Consider the following 23,652-nt stretch of genomic DNA (forward strand, 5'->3'; position numbering starts at 1 on the left):
TATTCAATGTGCCAGTTTAGTATTATTTTTAAACTGCAAGTTTACTGACTTTTTAACATGAAATTGCAGATTTTTGTTCCAATAATCTCTGAGACGCCATTTGTGTTTTGTTTTAACTTCATAGCAATGAAGTTGGAAATCCTGCATGTGATGAAGCCAAAATATGTCAATTATACAACGATGATTGAGTCTACGGTATGACCTGTAAAGTCCTTTTCTGAATGTCATATTTATTTCGGTTTGCTAAACAATTTTGTCAAATGCAGGTACAATTTGTTATGAATTGCTTGGTCCGAAACAAGATTCCATCTATACAAGACGTCAAGAATCTGGTGAGAGAGGAGTATATTCCGAAATCAAATATGGGTGATGGAGTTGATTCTGGGATTTATCTCATGCGTTTGTTGGAGAAGTACAGAGGCACTAGAAAGGGTTTCGCTTTGGGTCTAAATGATGTAAGTTATGATTTCATATAGTATACATCTAGCTACCTAGATACAATTCAATCAATTTTGCTAGTCTCTATAATGTTTAAGATATATTCCAATTTGTTTCTAGACACATGTAATGCTTAACATATATTCCAATTTGTTTTGTAGCACAACCAAGTTAAGCTTTTTGCTGCAAGAGTTTGCTCTCAGATTTGTTGTTTCGACGGTAATAAACTGAAGGATAAACTCTTATCAAAAGCTGGATCTTTGAGTTTTGATACGAGGTATCCCTCTACTCCTTTGAGTAAATATAATCATAAATGAGAAGGCAGTCACAACATCAATGTCAACGTCAACTCACAGACACGGAACTTCTTGCTATTGTAATGAATAGGGGTAAAGGCATCGAGTAAGTTGTGAAATCGATAACATATTTGCACAATTAAATTTTGTTGATGCACTTTTATGTTCTAATTATATTCATTTACAGTTTAGATGAGACTCTTGTGAATACTGAGTGGATGGGAGTGTGTCGAAAAGGAATGCAAAGTTTGCAAAATCGGCACTGGATAATGGATTTGGTAAGTTTTCCTAGACCTTTATTAGTATTATTATTATTATCTATACTAATCTTTTTGTGATATTTAGAACATGATCATTTATATGTAGGTGCTTGATATGTATGGTGTGATGTGCACATATGATAGAACTGATATTCTCTACTTGCCAACAACAGTCCAGGTAGATAATTAAGATTCAGATTCGAAAATGCAGTTTTTCAGATTTAAAAATGCATTTTTATACATGTTGATCCAGATTTGAAAATGCAGTTTTTCAGATGTATTAGTCGTCAATATCTAAACAATTTTATAATTTTCAGTTTGCTAAGCCCACATTAAGGCCTCAGAAAGGAAATATTGTCTGGTGCCCTCATCTTAAGATGCACTACAAGCCTGAAAATGGAGCAACTATTGAAAAGGTAAATTTGTTGGGAATCTACTGGAAAAGTTGTTTTGGCGTTGGGTGGAATGTCATTTGTATGACCCTTGCTGTTATGACATTGGTAGGTGTTTTTCACAATTGGCAAAAATGGTAATCATTAGTTAGCTTGTGTGTCGGACCTCAAGAAACAGGAAAACTATATCTTGGACTCATGCAAGCCAAAGTTAGAAAAATTAGATGATATTGAGGAGTATAATTCTTATGTGGAGGATATTGTATGGCCCCTACCTTTTTTGTTATATTTTTGCATTTTTATTATCAGTTAGGATGAAATTATTTTATTACTATTTTTGATAAGTTGTTGTCATTCAAAGGTGTTCCATGTTGCAAGTCAGTTTGATGACCACAAGGGTTACAATCATCTTAAGGGCATCATCTTGTTTACTACTGTTGTTATCAATGTACCTCAGCAAGAAAACACGTAAGTTTTCTAAAAAATCCTTCATTTGTTAGCCTGAAAATGGATGCAGTTTTTTAGTCTAATAATCTTAACTGTATGTGTAGTTATGATTGCGGACTATTTGTTATGAAGTTTCTGGAGGGTGCAATACACGATAGGAAATTATGGGAGGATCAAAACTATTTCAAAGTAAGCTTGCCAAATTAGCTAAATGTCAGTTTTTCATTTCTCTATTTATCGTATTTTACTGTTGTTATCTATGTTTTTTAATTTGCAGAATATGATTGCTTATCGTCGACAAATTATGTTGAAACTACTCAAGTGGGAGAAAAATACTGCAAAGGTAATTTTTGAATATGTGGAACTGATAGATACATATATGTAGGTGAGATAGAATACATTAGTAGGGGTACACAATCTTAAATTCTTTGGATAGACTTCTTTCGGTGTGTAGATACACACCTCTGCTGTGTGGATACACTTATCCGGTCCACGAGGTTGTGAGGTTACAGTTCTTGGGGCTGTGAGATATATCCCATGCCGCTTGGATACACACTGCACTTTGTCGCATACACACTTGTTGTCTCGCATACACACCGGCAGAATGTGCGGTTACGCATTGTTGGCTGTCTAGATATATATATCAGAATGTGCGGTTACACATCTCTGGCTGCATACACACCTGATAGTAATTTCTGTAGTGCGGTTACGCATTGTTGGCTGTCTAGATACACATATCAGAATGTGCGGTTACACATCTATGGCTGCATACACACCTGATAGTAATTTCTGTAGTAGTTTATAGTTAGTTATGCATGTCACCAAATGTCTCTCCACTAGTTTTAGAGTTTCTGAAACTCCAAAATTAGACACAACCTCGTGGTTATATTCTGTGGATACACACCTGCAACTAGTGTGGATACACATCTCTGGCTGTTTGGATACACACCCGCTGGTGTGTGAATACACAGCCCCGGCTTCGCAGATACACATCCCTACTGTTTTGTAGGCACTTATGTGCCGGAGATGTTAATTTTATTTTACATATAAAATTATTTTAAACAACTTAACGTTACTTTTTTCATGTGTTATGACCAGGTGAGTTCGTAGATGGGAGTGTGTTTTGAGGATGTGTTGTGCGTAGTGAAATGTATTTGAATTTAATAGTGTTGTGTTCAAACATTCCAGGAACATTTTTCACTCAATTGTTTTTGTTCATCAAATGTATTTTTGTTTCAATCCTTTTTCAATGCATGGCTACTATTAATACTATTCAGTTATTAAATTCCTATTAAGACATCTTGCGGTTATTGCGTGGGTACACATTACTGGTTGTGTAAATACACATATATGACTTTCGGGTACGAGATACACCCCAGTCTTTGTGTGGATACACACCCATGGCTGTGTGGATACACACCGCATCGTGTGGATACGCATTGTCGGCTGTCTGGATACACATCCCTGTCTTTGTGGATACACATCCCCGGCTTTGTGGATACATATAATGTTCCTGGTATAGGCCATTGGACAATTACACTTCAAAATAAAAGTAAAGGGCAATGGCTGGCTGCCTGAGATTAGGATTTTGCCAAAGCTCGGAGAAAGGGAAGCATAACATCCGGACATCCGGTTATTGTTGGCGAATACTTAACCAACCGGCTAATTGAAATTCTGTTATTAGTATTAAATTATCATACTTGACACTTTTGATCAAGTTGTCTATAAAATCGAAAGTAAGAATGAGGAAAACTTGGACTATAATGCATGACACTTAATAACAAATAAACAACACAAAAAGTGAAGAAATTTGAAATGTAGTACAGAGGAAAAAAACAGATATGGAAAGTCGAGGCAGCGATGAAGAAGATGTGATACAACAAAGAGACCTGACATTCGATCTGGTAACTCAAAACATACTTCAAAATAAAAGGATGTGTGGATACACATACCCAGCTATGATTTTTTATTGTTACTATTGTCCTCGGTTTGATTGCCTACTACTCCGTAATAGTTTTAAATTGTAAAATGTGGATTGTAGCCCATCTTTGAAGTTATAAAATATAACCAACATTATAAAAAGTACAGTACAAATTAATAATCCGGAAAGTAATTGCGGATTTCAAAACGAATATCAGTGAAAACATCATTATCACCTTCAACCCAATCCACCGGGTCGTTTTCCCATACAAGCGGAACTGTCCCGAACTCAAAGGAAGGCCTCTGAGCATACAAATATGCGACCATTTCCAAATCATCTCTATTAGCAACCCATAAATATGGTCCTGACGGAGGTTTAATGTTTTCAAACCACCACCTCGAAGCTTCATTATTAGAAAAAGCGCGCTCCAGTTTGCGAGGTTGACAGAAGCATTCGCGCTCATCTCCCGCTCCAAACTCAATCATTGCATGTCCCTTGAACGACCCATTGTAAGAAATAGCCGGGTGGATAGCTTGAACTAAATTTAATCCAGCACCCCGAATAACTTCTACTAATCTGTCAAGATCATATGAGAGAGTTTCCTTTGGAAACTCATCTCGTGTGCTTGGCAAATTATAAAGAATACACATCACAAATTTGACGTACAATATTTCGGAATGGCGTCCGAAACTTTCTACTGAATCAAAGGATTCTACATCAGATTCATAGGATGCATCAGATTCATAAGATGCATCAGATTCATAGGATGCATCAGACATAATTAGTTTATAGTATAAGAATGGTTGAGAGGGAATTCAGTATATAGATTAAGTTTGAAGTTTTTTGAAACAAAGAGAATGTAATACCCTTCTAAACACATGAAAACCTATTTATATAGAAATAATTAAGGCAGATGCAATGCATCCTATGAATCTGATGCATAGAAACGTTTGGTGCATCCTATGAATCTGATGCACAGAAATAATCTGATGCATAGAAATAATTAAGGCAGATGCAATGCGTCCAATTAAGTTTGAATTTTTTTGAACGAATGAATGTTTGGTGTGAAACCAAAAGAAATGTGTAAATGTGTGGTAAATAGAAACGTTGTAAATAGTCAATGTTTTTATCAAGTTGTTTTTATAAAGATAAACCAAAAAGAATCCAAAAAGAATTGAAACTCATTCTCCGTTTAATTCCAATTTGGATTTTGCAATTGCGTACATTTTTCATCCAACAAGCTTCTACCCTTAACCTTTTCAATTGGACCTAAATTTAAGATCCCTCCGGCCTCTTTACAAGTTATCCCGGGGATTGTAATCCTAATTTTTGTCCCATTTTATGATAAACTTTTTGTTCCTACAATGAGAAAACTCACTAAAATCCCTTCCGGAATAAATACCCTTCAAAGGATCAGGATCCAGTTATCAATTATTACAATTGTTGTTGCTGCCTTGATCGAGACAAAGAGGGTCCATGTTGCAAGTAGGAATGGACTTATTGATGTTCCCAAGGGTGTTGTCCCTATGAGTGTAGGGTGGTTAGTCCCACAATTTATGATTATGGTGCCATAGGAATTGGGGGCTTTGATGAGTAGCGCTATCACATCACTTGTGCAAGAGATTACTTCAAAGAACGTCATTCGCTCATACCGATTAACACCACATGCAACATTCAAGATACGAGAAAAACTACACCAATTCACTATTCCCATTGTTTCATCAATTTTTTAAAATAAAGAACTTAATCTTCAATTTGTATTTATATTTTATTTTTAATTATGTGTGTCACACCTCGACTTTTGAGGGTACACAATAAAAGTTTGTATAATAATAGAGAAGCAAAGTGTTTGAACAGTAAACGTGAGACATTAGACAACCAAATAACACTTCGCAACTTGGGCAATTTCTACTATCATGATGCGTTAATTAAACATACTTCTTAGAAGTCTTTACTTACTAGAAAGACCACTATTTAAAGTCAAATACAACATACTTCTTAGAAGTCTTTACATACTAGAAAGTTTTTAGAATACTTAATACAACTTAAACTTTTTCTAGCTGAAATCAAACTGGACTCACTTTTGAGTGGTTCGACTTGGGCAATTCCTACTATCATGATGAGTCATTTCACCGCAAGCACGACATTTCCTCAAGGGCTTTGCATTTTCTTGTACTGCCTTTTCCTTGTTTGAAGTAATCCGTCTTTCTGATCCCTTATTCTTACACTTTTCTGGTGATAGAACACTAGCTTCAAACGGTATTTTCGAGCCAATAAGCATCTCAATTTCAGCTTTCTTGTTTTTTGACTTCCCACGCTTAACTGAAATCATCAATTTCTCGTTGAAAGCGCGAAGAAGTTCAAGCAGCTCATCACCAAGTTCCTCATTATCTTCAATAAGCGAAACTGAAGTAAATACTTCCGACCACAATTCACTTATCTTACTTTGGTGGTTTTCTATTGACATACAATCAGCTAGGAGGGTTGTCCCAACAACATTAAAAATGGGACGACAAGTTACATATTTGCCCCATCTGTCTAATAGATACTCCGTAGGGATATCATCAAACCCTCTATCTTTTAACACCCACAGAACATGCTTACAAAGTAACCCAATTCTTTCAAACATCTTACACGAACAAGAAAATTTATTACCACTTAAATCAACTGTGTATACCTTGTCTTTCTCGCGGTCCATTATTGAAATATGCTCATTGATGTCTTCAGTTGTCCTCGGTGAAAGACCACAAGTAAAACACGCAGCTTGGAGTTCTTCTTGAAATTGATAAAAAACAGTGGTGGTGTAAAATTAAGAGGTTTTTTTTTCTAGAAGGAGAGGTGTTGATAATTTTGGAGAAGAGTTCTTATCATCGGCAGTCACCTTAGCATATTTCCAACGCTGCGCATCCATAGCCGATTGGAAACGCATCCAAAACTCAACAAGAGTGAGGTGCGGGTTTGTGAAATTTCCAAAGAAGCTATTTTGATTCGACCTTGATGTTGTGCGCATAATCCCACCAAGATATATGTCTCGAAGTAGGCGGGAATCCAACTTGAACGAATGTCAAACATTGACTTCAGCCACTCATGATCAGAAAGCTCATACGAAGAAAGGATCGATTTCCATCTCAATTCGAATTCTTGTGTATCAATCTCTCCATCCCAAAAAATAGAATTTATTTCCTTCAAAAAGTTTGTGTTTTGGCAAATTGTCGGCCCGACTTTGTCTGGCAACTTTTTCATTATATGCCACATGCATAATCGGTGTTGTGTTTTGTCACCAAACACATCTTTTACAGCTTGATTGATGCCTTTGCATTGGTCAGTTATAATTGTAGTAGGATAGCAATCACCCATAGCCTTCACAAAATTCTCAAATAACCAGGTAAATGATTCTCCATCTTCCTTTCTTAACAAACCACCCGCAAAAGTGACGCATCTTTTATGGTTGTCCACACCAGTGAACGGACAAAACACCATTTTATATTCATTGAAGTTATAAGTAGCATCAAAAGAGACGGTTCCCCAAAAAGGGCATAGTTTTTAATTGAGATTGGATCTGCCCAAAAAACCTTACTTAGTCTTTTTTCATCATCCACGTCAAAGTCGAAATAAAATGATGGAGACATAGCCTTTTTCTGCATGAAAGTCTCCAATAACATCTCAGCATCATATTCCTTGATATATTTCTTAACATCCCTTGAAAAGTTTTTGAAATCTTCTAAAGAAGCCCCAACATTTCTGTACCCTTTTACATATTCCTTAAACATTCTAAAGGAATCCACTGGACCATGATTTACCCTTGAATTATCCATGATCATTTTCTTGTGAAAGAGATTCAAATTCCTAGATGGTTTCATATGAACCATTGTAGCTGGGGTAACCATTGCGTGTGTGTGTACCTCAACAAAATCATAAATTTGGTATTCACCGGTGTCAATTCTCTTAAAACTAACCTTAGCTTCACATCCTGTTCTCGTAACAGTCCTCTTTCTTTTAGTCCCCTTGTTCTTACTTTTGCCTTCTTTATTACACACACTGCGCTTGTGTGTAACAATCCCATTAACCAATTTTGTTGAATCTAACCTTGGAATAAACCCACAAACTTTTGCATATTTGTTGTAAAAATCTATTCCGTCTTCCAAATTTGAAAATATCATACCGTTGATTGGTTTTAGATCTTCTGGACAGCTTGGGAATCCAAAAATTGTGTTTTCAGAACCAACTTGTGAGGTTTCTACAAGACAATTTAACCAAAAGGTTTTTATTTTTAAGGCAAGTACATTATATTAGTGAAATCAAACCTTGTAAATGAACAAACCACAATTTTTTTACCTGGTGCATTAGTCAATGGAATCACATGAGGTATATCATTGTTCATTAGAGCATCAACATTACAAGCAGCTATACTGTCTGCACAAGAAATGACACACAGTAGGAAACGCATTATTTTCCAGTACTAAAATCAGCAAAAATATAGTCCATAGGTACACATTACTATGATATTAGATACAATAGTTAATGTATTTAGATACATGCTCACGCTACATTTTGTGTACCTGTTGCATCTGTCAAGGGAAGTACAACCATTATATCTGAGGCATGGACATTAATAGCAGGTATACTATCTGCACAGGTACACATCTCATTCAAATTAGATATAATAATTCATATGTCACTATACGTCAATAATTTGTGCAGAGAAAAAGAAGTTGCGATTTTCAAACTGCTAAACATTCATCCAAAAATTTTTAAATGCTATACTAGCTTAATTTTTTGAAAGACTGCTCTACGGTGCACAATACCATAATCAATACGAGTATTTATCACATACGGAGCACAGACTTTCTCATCCAAGCCACATTAGGTACCTTTGTTTTAACTAGCCGGATATATCGATTTAGCTAGCCTTGGATACATTTTTTTCAAAATAGCTGGAATCATGTATCTAACGACCCAGAGAGATGTATCTTTTGACTAAGAATTTTATTCGTCGAGAGATATATATTTTGGCCCCATTAAACCCCCCCAAAAAAATACAAAAAAAAATCGGAAAAATTATCCACAAACTAGAAAAATTATACAGAGGTACACATCTTTGTGATCCTAGATACACTACTTGATTTAGTAGATACATGTATCGACATCCCGCAATAAGAAAAAACAGTAATGTGTACCTATAACTTCTTTCGTGATTGAATCATCCTCTTTCCGTTATCACCTACAACACCTTAAGCAATTTGAAATGGATCCCAAATTTAATTGAAAAAATAGTTCCCAAAAATGTATTTACAACAATAATTCATACCTGAATTAGTAGAAGATGATGAAATTATAACCATCCTAAAAATAGTATCAAAACACAAACTAAATTACCATCAAAATCTCAAAATACGATTAAAATTGGTAAACCCTAATTTTAAGAATTTCAATTTGTTCAAACCCTAATTTACGATTTAAATTTTGTAAACCCTAATCTGAGTAAAAGCTTACCTCTTAGATTCGCATGGGACAGGAACAATAATGGCGGAAAGTAGGATGATTTGCAGCAATGGAGATTCACGTTTCTTCGATCAATTTTTTTTTTGTTGTTGGGATGAGTTTTTAGGTGAGTGTGAGTTTATTACAGCGCTTGAAGTTTCCTTTTTAGACGGTTCGTACGGTTCGTACGATAAGCTAGTTCGTACCTGAACCCGCCCATATATATATATATATATATATATATATATATATATATATATATATATATATATATATATATAATATATATATATATATATATATATATATATATATATATATATATACACATAAACTTATTTCATTGCTAAAAATACAATTCTTAGATGTTCATATAAGGATGCATTCTCTTCTATGATATTCATCCTCTCCTCCTTTGCTATTTGGAGGTTTCGTTCCGCATTTGCTATATCGTCATATAGCTTCATTATCTGCGGCTCTAACAAGCCATTTTTTTTTTTGCGTACTTGAGTGCGATCCGAGCTTCCTCAAGGTAGCTCTTGTACCTCCTCTCGATTTCCAGCAACCGGCATATGAAATCTTGTTGTACTCGGTCATAATGCATGTAAAACGAATGGTATCATTCATTGTTGAAGGAAGTTTGGAGTTTATTAGGTTTTAAATATTTAGGGTTTGGAGTTTAGAGTGGAGATAGTGATATAATGGAATGGTTATTGAGATAATGCATGAATTTATACTTAGTAATGTGTCGTTTGAGTTTTTTTAATTAATATGTTTAGGAAGTTGTGCCATATCCTGCTTCAAATCTTATAACCCTTCTAATTCCATATATTGTCCTTTCATATGCAGGGATTTGGCAGTAGTAATGTATGCATCGGAAGCATAAGGGGCAGTAATAATGCATGCATCTAGAATATATAATTTTTTTTTTTAAAAAAAATCAACAACAACGGTTATTTAAAAAAAACCGTTGTCTTTAGTTATAACAACTGTTTTTTCTATTGTAACCGTTGTTATAACTTTCTCACCAAAAATTAGTCACACTTTCCACAACGAATGTCTCGTAACAACAACGGTTTTTAACCGTTGTTAATAGTTTTCACAACGGGTTTCTTAGAAAAACCAATCGTTGTTAAAACCTTTAACAACGGACGCTTTAACAACGTCCGCTTTTTTATATAACAACGGTTTTTTATCATTGTTATAGCCTGTATCTGTAGTAGTGGTATTATAGTCTTCCCACCTTAAAACGAATTTCGTCCCTGAAATTCACACTCGACTCAAACAAGGTACCTCTAACACTACTCTCTAAGTCCCAACAATGTCCCAAAGGAAGGTCTCTACTACCTCAGACACTTACATGTCCGCATAAACCGAGACAACTCGAGACTAACATGACTTACAAACGACTATGAAGATGAAGTAAATTAGTTAAACAAAATAAACTTGCACTTTGCGTAATACACTCCACTCCTCTAAAAACAAGGTTATAGCCTCGTAACCGAACTCATACTTGCTCAAACAAGTAAGGATACCGCTTTTTCATGGCTTCCTCGGTTTCCCATGTAGCCTCTTATACTTGGTGATTAGACAATAGAACCTTCACCAATACCGTTTCCCCATGCATTGTTTTCCTCACTTTCCGGTCTAGGATTTCCTTGGGAGTATCCACATAAGTTAGGGTATCATCCAACTCAATTGTTCCCGTTTCTAGAACAAGGGAAGGATCACTTATATACTTTCGTAATTTAGACACATGAAAGTAGAGCATGCATATAGTCTTCATCAATTAGTACTTCATTGTGAAGACCTTATTAAAAAGGGAACCTAGACAGTGAAAATCGAGCATGCATATAGAGAAGCTAATCGGGTCGGTGACTGGTTAGCAAATCGTGGAGTTGATGCTTCTACGAATATTAGCATTCTAGATTATCCTTCTCTCAAGTTTCGGACAATTCTACTCGGACATGTTATTGGAGTGGCTAATGATCGTTTTATTGCTATTTAGTTAACCCGGGGCAACGCCCTTCTACTGTACCAGAAAAAAATATTCAACAGTATTCAATGATAATTTCCATTATAATCATAAGAATCCCACTTTCAGCCCTTCTTTATAGTGTCTACATCCATTTTAAATGTGAAGTTTTCGCTTTCCAAGGTAATTACCCGAGTTTCAGTGGAAAAAGGTTTTTTATTAAATAAAAAAAATATTTTTTCAAAATAATTCATGGTACTAGTCTAAATATATTTGTGCATTGGCAATTTTCAAAGCAAAATTTATTTTGGCCTTTTGGTTATTTTATTAGATGTAATCCGATCAAAAGACCATAAATTTGATACTAAATTCTTCGTCAAAAAATTAATTGCGGTAGCGTACCTTAAACCATGACGAAAGGATGGGATGAGGCCATTCTTTTGGATTAGGTCTTCTAGTAAACACACATATCTTATAGATCTCTTACTAATTGGACGCGAAGAGATTATGCTATCGTGTGCTACTAAGGACAATAACCCGGAGTATCTGTAATACTCTACTGAACCGAAGACGTTATTCGGATGGGGTTCCTCTTTGAAGAGGACCATTAATGGGCTTAAAATCCGATTAGTGCTTAAAGGGATTGAAAGTACAACTCATATCAACAAAGTGCACTTTCTTTTCTGGTTATCCATGCAAAAGACATTATTCTTTTGGGGGGGTGTAATACTCCACTGAATCAAAGACGTTATTTGGATAAGGTTCTCCCTTGAAGATGCCCATTGATAGGCTTAATATCTGACTAGTGTTTAACGGGACTGAAAGTACTACTCATATCAACAAAGTGAACCTTCTTTTCTGGTTATCCATGCGAAATAACTCCACAGTTAAGTGTGCTTGACTAGAAGTAGTCTTAGGATGAGTGATGATACAAAAATTGTGTGGAAGCGGTTTTAAAGAATAAAGAACAATAACGAAACAAGGATATTCGTTTCGAAATCTGCAAAAAAAAATCAAAACAATGGGATATTTGCTCGGGTTAGACTTATAACTCGAGCAATGCTGAACTATAATAAAGACCTATTGATTATAACTCAGGTTAATGCTTGAAAACGCGTCAAACAATAACAATTTTGAAACAAACTCGTCGAACCGATGTTTACAACTGTAAACGAAAAATTCATTGTTTTATGCAATAATTCAATCTTCGATATCTAAAACAGTACAATTGACTACCTTTTTATTCTAATAGACCGACTTGCTAAACAAGCCAAAACCAACTTAAAACACGCTGAAACTTACCTAAACTCGACTTTCCTAAAGCTAATACAATTGCCTAATTTCTTATACGATAATCCCCTTAAACTAAAAGAATAAGAGATTTTCAAGTTTTTCCGCCTAAATGAGTTGCTCTATATTGGGTTTTGGGCTTCATTATATCCTATCTTTGACTAGGCCATACTGATTTATTTCATACAATAAATAATTCTATGACATTTAAAAAGAGGATAATATTTTTTCAACTTGTATTCCCCTTTATTTACTACTAACAGAATAAAATTTAGTTGGCTAAATAAGGAAACAAAAACTCTATTTCTTGACAAAAAAAACTTTAAAATTATTTGAGATAGTTTATTAATTGAAATCATTAGTTTTGTAATGAAAAATTTCATTAAAATATACATTTCATGAATTTACATAATTCTAAATATGAAAAATTAATAATACGTCAATTTTAAATCTTAAATAATACATTATAAAGTAAGTAAAAGATCTATGAATACCGCGCATGTATGCGCGGGATCCATACTAGTTAGGAAATAAATAAAATAACGAGCTGCAATTTTAAATTGCTTATTCTTAAACAATAATACTTCTAATATTAATAATACTAATTGAGATGACGACATTAATTACTAGATTCCGAGCTGAACTTGAACTAGTCTGCATCCTTGTTTTGCGTGAGCTATCATATTCAGCCTTATCTTCATTTTGGCATCGTCATTTTTGGATCATACCCTCCCCTTTTTAAAGGAATTATCCTCAATTCTTGTTGCCTCGATATGCCGAGATCAAAGACGAATATTAAAAACCCGAAGAAACCCAAACATATAGTCGAACCATCTTTGATGCCATCCCACAGCTCGTTTACCTTTTCTAAGGTCTAGACCCACTTGTGCCAACCACCCCACCACCCTCTGTGCACAATTCTTAAAATTCTACCCCGAACCATTTCAGTTTTACATTCAAATTTTTCCCCTTCAAGAGTTCTTCCAAGCTTGTCTTCTTGATGATTATCAACAGAAGAAATAACAAATTTTGTAACTTGAAGATCAATAACTTTCAACGGCTCCTCCTCAACATAATCATCAAAAATAGGAGGTAATGCCAGATCAAACTTATCATTGTCCTCGTGGATGTTTCAAATTTGAACACTCTTTCCATGTCTCTTCTTTTTGCCCTTTTTTTCGGATGAACAGTACCACGCATGACAACAACTTTTTTTTTTAAACCGTCGCGCCTTGGTGAACATGTAACTAGAAACTTGCTCCTGAGATGCAAAACCGATTAACCCTCAAACTATCTGCTTGAGTTTAACCCTTGAACTCAAATCGCAATCAGAAATTCAACTAATAACTTGGCTTTGACACGCCTAGGACCGTTTAGATTTAGGAAAATTAAGAGACGAAGCCCTGATACCACTTATGATACGAAAATTGTGCGGAAGCGGTTTCAAAGAATAAAGAACAATAACGAAATAAGGATACTTGTTTCGAAATCTGCCAAGAAATCGAAACAATGGCATATTTGCTCGGGTTAGACCTATAACTCGAACAATGTAAACTATAATCAAGACCTATTGATTATAACCCAGGTTAATGCTTGAAAACGCGTCAAACAATAACAATTTTGGAACGAACTCGTCGAACCGATGTTTACAACTGTAAACGAAAAACTCACTGTTTTTATTCAATAACTCAATCTTCGATATCTAAAATAGTAAAATTGACTCCCTATTTATACTAATAGACTGACTTGCTAAATAAGCCAAAACAAACTTAAAATACGTTGAAACATACCTAAACTCGACTTTCTTAAAGCTAATACAATTGCCCTATATTTCTTATTCGATAATTAGGAAATAAATAAAATAACCAGCTGTAATTTTAAATTGCTTATTCCTAAACAATAATACTTCTAATACTAATAATATTAATTGAGATAACGACATTAATCACTTGACTCCGAGTTGAACTTGAGCTGGTCTACGTCCTCGTTTTTCGTGAGCTACCTTGTTCAACCTTATCTTCAATTTGGCATCGTCATTTTTGGATCAAGTGACCTCCTGGGAAGGTTCTCGAGATGCGCATGAGTGAGCACAAAATTCGTTGGAAAGGACCCGTATTGATCTGTGGGCCATGTACACAGCGTGACGAGCTACCGTGAGTGACCGCTCCCAACCCTATGATCGGGTCGGGGTGTTACAGTATCAAGACTAATAAATATTCTGACCCAAACATTTTGGAACGTATATAAGCCTATATTTTATACATCACAGCGGATCCCATTATAGTTTAGATTTGGGCTTAAGTTAATAGATATTGCATAAAACAATTATTGGCGAATAACTATATAGTCCATATATATGACCCAAACATTTTGGAACGTATATAAGCCTGTATTTTATACATCACAGCGGATCCCATTATAGTTTAGATTTGGGCTTACGTTAATAGATATTGCATAAAACAATTATTGGCGAATAACTATATAGTCCATATATATATATATATATATATATATGTGTGTGTGTGTGTGTGTGTGTGTGTGTGTGTGTGTGTGTGTGTGTGTGTGTGTGTGTGTGTGTGTGTGTGTGTGTGTGTGTGTGTGTGTGTGTGTGTGTGTATATATTGTATTTGGGCTTATTTCTTGCCTATTTATGTACAATTTCTTTGAGTTGCTAACAAAGTTGCATACATTAACGTCCTTAATCCTTACCGCTCAACTTACTAAAACTCTAGACATATATAATATTGAGATACATTGTTATTGCGTATTAACTCCCAATTAGTAGACTATACAACCAGTTGTATACAACTCCTAGTATCAATTTGGAGTTTTGCTATAAAGGATATGAACTTATGTATATATTACGAGCTATTGAAAAGAATCTGAGCGCATTTATATAAATTTTAAACTCAAAATATTATAATGAAACTAAAAAATAATACATATATATATATATATATATATATATATATATATATATATATATATATATATATATATATATAACCTTAATTAGATTTTAGTTTTGACACTTCGAAAATTAAAATGTAACTTAAAAATTTTAAGAGCTCAAAATAATTGCATAATCTTGTGGGTAAGTTTTTTATATTGTTGTTATGTCATATAGTTAAAGTTGGTTTAACTCTAATTGGGTGAATTAGGGTTTTTTGGGAATGATTATGTGTAGATTTGTAGTTATGTGATTATTGATTATTGGAGGTGATTTCATAAAGGAAGGTTTTTTATATGCTGCGTTGATTGTTGGTGATTCCGTCTCAGGTAGGGTTTCCCTACTCAGTTGAATGCGTAAATATTATAAGGTGGCATGATTGTTTGATTGGCATGATTATTGTTATCGTTAATTGGAATTGGCATGTTTATATTGGTATTGTGGATTGGTTATTTGTTTGTCTATGGTTTGCGAGGTGCGCCCTCGGCTGAGTGTAGTCACTTGCAGGAGTGGCTTCACGCCCTTGATTCGCCCCTTGTGGTTCTCGTCACAAGGAGGATGTGCACATTAATGGACATGGGTTATTCGTTCTATGGTGTTTAGTGGGGATTAGATGGTACGACTGCGGTCCCCACTGGCGGTGTGGAATATCTGTTGCGATGGATATTCTGGCAAGGCTACACATTTTAGTGTGTAGTCAGGTGATTGGTGATGAGATGGAGTTGGATAATGTGTTTGTATAATTGGATCTGTTGATTACTTATTTTGTTTATGCAGTAAGTGACCTCGTTTAACTGTTTTGAAAACTGTGGTGATTCATTCGAGAAACTTTTAGTACGCGCAGGATCTAGCAGTCTTTAGTCTTCCGCTGTTTTGTTATGACACTTTTTATTTTAGTTGGATTTCAAATTTGAGACAGTTGTATTTTACTTTCAGTTTGGTTTTGTTGTACGCACATTATACTTTATTACTTAAAGTACATTTCTTTATGTTCTCCTTTGATTACTATACCTCGAGTAACCGAGTTGGTAGAGTCTCCATGTGCTAGGTTGGTCTAGGTAATGCACCTTGGTGTATGGGGGTGTTACAACAGTCCCAACGTTTCATGAGGATGAAAAAAGAGCACATTAAACTCATTGTCAGAAACGTTTCAAGAGACATTGACAATAATAAAGATATGAAGATCTAAGAGGCATAAGGGTGTACTGTATGACTGCATCTACATTAGTCGTTTATCACACTTTAGATTCAAAGATCAAAAGAGATAAGGCGTGTTAACGTGTACATGTTGTATGTAACACATGCAATGTTAACTAAATTAATTAAAGAGAAATGATAAATACAACCCAATGAGTTGTATTTAAGCATTTATTACCCTTCTAAATTTGGTATTAATTTAGAAGTTAGGGAATAAATTATACATGAATCAATGCAATTAATGCATGTATTAAGTATTTCTTTGTTTTTTAGTTGCTTAAATACAACCTAATGGATTGTATTTATCATTACCCTTAATTAAAATACAAATGGATTGTCATTTTTTGTTCTGTTTTATCAATTAAACCTCTCAAGATTACTATCTAAAGGAAAAAAATATGTAATCCAAAAAGTGTTGATTAGTTTAGCAATAACTACTATCTAAGCAATAACTATTGTTAATTAAATATGTTAGCATTAAAATTGATCTACACTCCCCTTTATACAATAATGGTTAAAACTTCTTTACGCATTTTACATTTAGACAATAATTTTAGAATACGTGCAACTCACGGACATTAAACTAGTAGTAATAATAATACTAATACTATTAAACTTTTTTTTTTTTGTCAGCTGTAAAAGAAGGTTTTACAGTTTCATGGCTTGCTTAGCAAGGCTATGCGCAAGGCCATTCAGCTGCCTCGGAATAAAATTAAAGCATAAACAATGAAAGAAACTAAAAGAACCCCGAAGGTCCTCCAAGAGCCCCGCAATCCTGTGGTTATCTTTGTCCACTCCCGCTATTTGGCTGATAAGTTGTAAGCAATCCGATGAAATATCCAGATGTAAAATCCGCTCTTCACGTGCCCACTCCACGATATCACGAACCCCCAGGGCTTCAGCTTGCAGCGGCGATTCAGCTCTGGTACGTACCTGTCTACGACCTAATTCCTGTCCCGTGTCATCATAAGCAATCCACCCGAAAGCCGCCTCAAAGGTCTGGTTCCAGCTAGCGTCCACTTTTACACGTACTACCGTACAACCGGTCGGCTTACCTATAACACACACAGGATGACCATTGCGAATATCTATCACTTCCCTTTGGGATGATCCCTCTTCCTCACTTCGCAAGTCACTCCGAGTTTGCCTCAAGTCTAAGGATTTACACAAGATGTGCACTTTCTCCCCGGTGACATTATAGACCATATTCGTGATCACATGCGAGTTGACCGCTTGGTCCTGGAACTTAATTTTGTTCCTCATTGTCCATAAGCCCCACAATGTGGCCACAAAATGAATCACCTGGTACATCCCCTCTTCTTTTTTGTGCAAATAGTGGATCCAGTCGCTAATACTATTAAACAAACTATGATAATTATAGTAGAATACCTAGTATGTTCGACTTCCAAAAGAAAGCCATATAGCTGCTAGAGTGCTAGCTCATTCACGCATAAAACGATTGATATTCCACTTGCTTATTCACGCTCAAGCTACCCGCCTGCTGTAAGTTTTATAGTCTAAAATTAACATGTTCTATTCTCATAATGAACATGTATAAACTGAATGCGGAAGCGATAAAAGAGATCGATTACTTACCTCCAGCCATTGCTTGAAATAATTGATCCGTCTTAATGAATAACCCAATTTCTTATGCCCCAAATCTGACTTGGCTTCCAAAACCTCAGCCTCACAATTTAGATGGTGTATTTTCTTAATGAGGTAGGATTGGTGAACCTTAATCAGAATAAATATGTTCCCCTTATATACTCTTGCCATCAAAGAGTCAACTGAACAGTTTCCTAAATTGTGAGTGGTAACTTATGGGAGACAATAGTGGAAACAGAATCCTAGGTAAATTCTACCATACAATGGACCAACTTAATTTCCATAAAATAACTTAATTAAATATTAGTATAATACTTATTTGATTTATGGAAATATCTTACACCTGCATCACCAACTTCATCATCATGCTACTAGGTTCTGACTCGTCTTGTGTTCTCAGAACTTGTCTTGAGACTCATGGTCGGATCACTTGATACAAATCGAAGATAAATCTAAAATAACCACTTGACAAAACCGATGGATAAATATGATGAAAGACTTGTAATAAACCCGCTTCTACTAACTTCGCCATCACTAAATCAACCTTTAATTACTTACAAATACCGTCTATCAAAAATATATTAAATATACATCATTTTTTATAAGAAATGATTTTTCCCTATTCCATTGCATAAACAGGAAGTACAATACATAGGAAACAAGGTTTCCTAGGTTAGCTAGTCAACCCATGATTGTAGGAAGACCAATCTAAACTATCCTAAGTTAGGGGATTGATATCCCATGAATAATGCTGACCAAAACTATACAGAGAAACGTATGATACAAGAAATAATTCTAGGGAATATTTTATATTCTATTACACCCTCGCAGTCGAAGCGGGAGGAGGACGGATGCTGAGGCTGGACCGAAAATCGTCGAAGAGAACCCATGGTAGACCCTTAGTGGATATGTCCGCGAATTGATAACGAGACGGAACATGACGGAATATAGCTTCACCGAGAGCTACTTTTTCACGCACAAAATGAATGTCGAGTTCGATATGTTTGGTGCGTTGATGATTGATCGGGTTACCGGAAAGGTATATGGCAGAGACATTATCACAATAGACGAAAGTCGCCTTTCGGATTGCGCAATGTAATTCGAGTAGGAGATTTCTAACCCAACATGATTCAGCGACGACGTTGGAAACCCTGCGGTATTCAGCCTCGGCACTAGAACGGGATATCGTGGCTTGCCTCTTTGATGACCATGAGACCAAGTTGTCTCCCAAGTACACACAATACCCGGAGGTGGACCTCCGAGTGTCAGGGCAGCCACCCCAATCGGCGTCCATGTAAGCTATATGAGACCGTGCAGGGGACTCGGCAATGTGCAATCCGAAATGAGATGTACCTTTGATATAACGGATTATCCGATTTAGTGCACCATAATGTGCTTCCCGGGGATCATGCATATGTAAACAAATTTGTTGAACCGCGTAAGAAATATCGGGTCTTGTAAATGTAAGATATTGAAGTGCACCATCGAGGCTCCGAAATAACGATGGGTCAGCTACAGGGGGGCCGGCTGTTGCACTTAATTTAGAATTGGTGTCAACAAGCGTGTGGGCAGGTTTACATGAGCCCATGTTAGCTCGATTGATGATGTCCTCGGCATAGCGTTGTTGATGTAAAAATAGTCCCAGGTTGTGTCAAATTGCTGCTACCCCAAGAAAAAAATTTAAGGGCCCAAGATCGGTCATGGCGAATTCGGAGTGTAAATGTCCCATGAGAGTAAGACGTAGATTATCATTAGAAGTTGCCATAATAATGTCGTCAACATATAATAATAAGTAAGCAATGTCATTACCGTTCTGATAAATAAAGAGAGAATTATCCGACCGACTTTGTTTGAACCCAATTGTAGACACAAATGTAGCAAAACGATGGTACCATTCCCGGGGCGCTTGTTTGAGGCCATAAAGGGATTTCTTAAGGAGACAAACATGATTGGGACTATCTTTGTCACGGAAATCGGGTGGTTGGTGCATAAACACCGTTTCAACAAGGTGGCCGTGTAAGAAAGCATTTTTCACATCGAGTTGGTGAATTGGCCACTTATTTGACACGGTAAGGCTGAGAACAATTCGGATTGTAGTAGGCTTGACCACGGGACTGAAAGTTTCGTCACAATCAACACCAACCTGTTGTGACCTGCTATTGACAACAAGACGAGCTTTGTATCGCTCCAACTCACCATTAGCTTTAAATTTATGTTTAAAGAGCCAAATGCAGCGAGTAATATTAACATTATCCGGTCTAGGTACTAGGACCCAAGTCTTATTCTTAATGAGTGCATCGTATTCATCGGTCATGGCCCGATTCCAATTAGGGTCACGGAGGTCAGCTATTGGGCATTTAGGGACGGGCGAGAGCGAGGTAGTGCACATGTCGAATACGGGTTTAGGTTTGAAGATACCATGACGAGCGCGGGTGACCATTTGTGGGGAAAAGTCTGGTACAAAAGTATGTTGTTGTTGTTGTCGGCTGTGGTCAGGTTGGGTAGGGGACGTGTTAGTATGATGTTGTTGTCGGCTGTGGTCAGGTTGGGTAGGGGACATGTTATTAGGGGAAGGTGGGGACTGCTCAGGGGACACGTGAACAGACGAAAGGACACGGGTAGGAGTAGATGTAGGCGTGAGTAGTTGTGTGTCCGGGGAGAGTTGTCGTAGCTGGTGAAGGGTATAGGGTGACGGGTCATAATTGATAGGTGTCGCTGGGTTGGAGGGAGTGGCAAAGAGGAAGGTGTTTTCGTCAAATGTAACATGACGGGCAACAATCACTTTCCGGGTTGTTAAATCGAAGCACTTGTATCCCTGATGGTTGTCCGGGTCGCCGATAAATACGCAATGAGTAGCACGGGAGGGCAAGTTTGTGAATAGTGGAGGGAGGGATGTGGGGATAGCATAGGCACCCAAAGGTCGGTAGATGAGCATAGGATGGTTCCCGAGAGTAAATACTCGATGTAGGAGAAGTACGGTTATTTGCTTTACTTGGTAGGATGTTGTGTAGGTAGGTTGCCATGGCAAGGGCATGATGCCAAAGGGAGGATGGCATGTGAGAGTGGAGTAAGAGGGTACGCATTATGTTGTTAATGGTGCGGATTTTCCGTTCCGCTTTACCATTTTGAGAGGAGGTGTGAGGGCATGAGAAGCGAAAAGAAGACCGTATTTGGCAAAGAATTGATAAAATGAAGTATTGTCAAATTCTCGACCGTTATCACATTGGATAGTTTTAATAGAGTAGTGAAATTGATTTCTTATCATGTTATAGAAAGTGGAGAAAATAGAGTGAACTTGCGATTTGTTTTTGATTGGGAAAGTCCAAAGAAAATTGGTGAAATCATCTAAAAAAAGAACATAATAACGGTGACCCATAGTGCTAAGTACGGGCGATGTCCATAAATCGGTATGTAAAATATCGAAAGGACTAATAGTGTTTGACATGGACTCGGAAAAAGGAAGTTTAACATGTTTTCCTAATTGACATGAATGACAAATAGACGATAACTTAATTGGACGACAAGCAATACTTTTATTATGACAAATAGAATTAAAAATGACGGGTCCGGGATGTCCTAGGCGATCATGCCACGTTGATGAGGACGCGGCCAGTAGGGTGGTAGAGTTGGCAGGGGCGAAATGGTCGGATGGGAGGAGTGGATAGAGGTCTCCCGTGCTATTACTGCGCATTATCGGCTTCCCCGTCTTGAGGTCCTTCACAGTGAAACCAAACGGGTCAAAAGATACCGAAACATTTTTATCAATTGTAAATTGCCGAACCGAAACAAGATTTTTAATCAGGCTAAGCACATGTAACACATTTTTAAGATGTAAATTATGGTAAAGGGGAGGGTAGGTCAGTATGGCCGAGACCCTTAATTGGAATCATAGTGTCGTTACCAACTACTATGTGACGATTATCACTCACAAGAGAATAAGAGGAGAGCGTACCATTAGTGGACTGCATATGTGACGAGGCCCCGGTATCTATGTAGTAATTGTCATCGGGTCCTTGGAAGTTCAGGGATTGCATTGCGGCTGCGATGTCCGTTGGGACAAAAGCACCAGGTGTCGGCGATGGCTGTGCAATGAACGCTTGCTGCGGCCTAGGGCCAAGGATACTTGCAGAGGGGTTAGGTGGGGGAGCCGACCAGCCGGAGGTAGGATAGGGGCATGGTGGTGGCTGCTGCGGCCAACCAAAAAACGGGACAAAAGTCCATGACGAAGAATTGCCAGAGGACTGTTGACCTCGATAGTTATTCCTATTATTATTATTATTATTGTAATTTGAATTTCCACCACCATTAAAATTGGAATTACCACCATTAAAATTAGAGCCACCATTATTATTGGAACTACCATTGTTATTCTTACCTCGATAATTGCCACGGTTGTTATGTCGATTGCCTCTGCCCCGATAATTGTTCTTGTTGTTGCCATTCTTATTGTTATTGGACTGAGAGGAGGAATCAGCAGGAGGAGTTTGAGAGGATAGGAGAGCGGTGTCAGGAGACTTCTTCGTCATGTGGCTTTCCTCAAGAGTAAGCATGAACTTGGCCTTGTAAAATGAAGGCAAGGGATCACTTTGTTGAATTACCGTTGCCACACCGCTAAAACCAGCAGAGAGGTGTGTGACGAGTTGGAAGACCAAGCGAGTCTCCGAAACAGGGGATCCAACATTAGCCAACTGATCGGCTATGATCTTGAGTTTTTGACACTAGGCGGACACATTCGGGAAATTATCCATGTGAGTGCTGGTGAATTGTTGCTCCAAGTACACGGGCCGAGAATTCTTGTTGTCATTAAATATGTCCTTAAGTCGATTCCACGCGGCAAGGGCAGAGAGATCGGGTTCAAGGATGGTGTGGAGAAGGTCAAGTGAAATCGTGCCATAAATCCATTGTTTCACGATTGCGTCTAGACGATCCCACTAACCATCTTTTTGAAGCACGACATATTTAGAAGGAGCGACGTGGTCGAGGACATCAAAGGCACGAGCTTTGTTGAGAAAAAGCTTCCCCGATGACGCATAGTGAACATTCTCGGCCTAGAGGATGATAGGAACGTAGTTTTTGATATTAGAGACAGAGTAAGCAGGATGAAAGGCGGATTTGGGGTTGGAGTCGTTAGTCATGGCGAGACGATGACTGTTGATACAAAGAAGAAAAAGGTTGAAACGGAGAAGAGAATAGCGGACGATGTTGTGGACGCGGGCCCACGGGGGCGCTTGGGGGAGAGAATAAGCGTTTGCATTTGTGGAGTCGTCACCAATTTATTGTGGAAAATTGGAAACCGTTCGAATATCTCGTCCCATGTCAAGACACAAAGTAGTGACATGAACACCAAGAACTCGTTACCCTTAGCATTCTATGTCTAGAATGACTCTCGTGGATGCCAAT

The 23,652-nt window shown here is 37.0% G+C and overlaps 1 protein-coding gene across 1 annotated transcript; it reads right to left on the reverse strand.

The window, feature by feature from the left end:
• Positions 1–22,088: 22,088 nt before the first annotated feature.
• On the reverse strand, positions 22,089–23,209 carry LOC141655632 (uncharacterized). Its single transcript, XM_074462701.1, has 2 exons — positions 23,189–23,209; positions 22,089–22,970 (listed from the first exon to the last, which is right to left on the reverse strand). Exons 1-2 carry the CDS (start codon positions 23,207–23,209, stop codon positions 22,089–22,091), a joined length of 903 nt encoding a protein of 300 aa, XP_074318802.1.
• Between the last annotated feature and the right edge of the window lie 443 nt (positions 23,210–23,652).

This window comes from Silene latifolia, chromosome 5, assembly GCF_048544455.1.
Source record: "Silene latifolia isolate original U9 population chromosome 5, ASM4854445v1, whole genome shotgun sequence".
NCBI classification, from domain to species: domain Eukaryota; kingdom Viridiplantae; phylum Streptophyta; class Magnoliopsida; order Caryophyllales; family Caryophyllaceae; genus Silene; species Silene latifolia.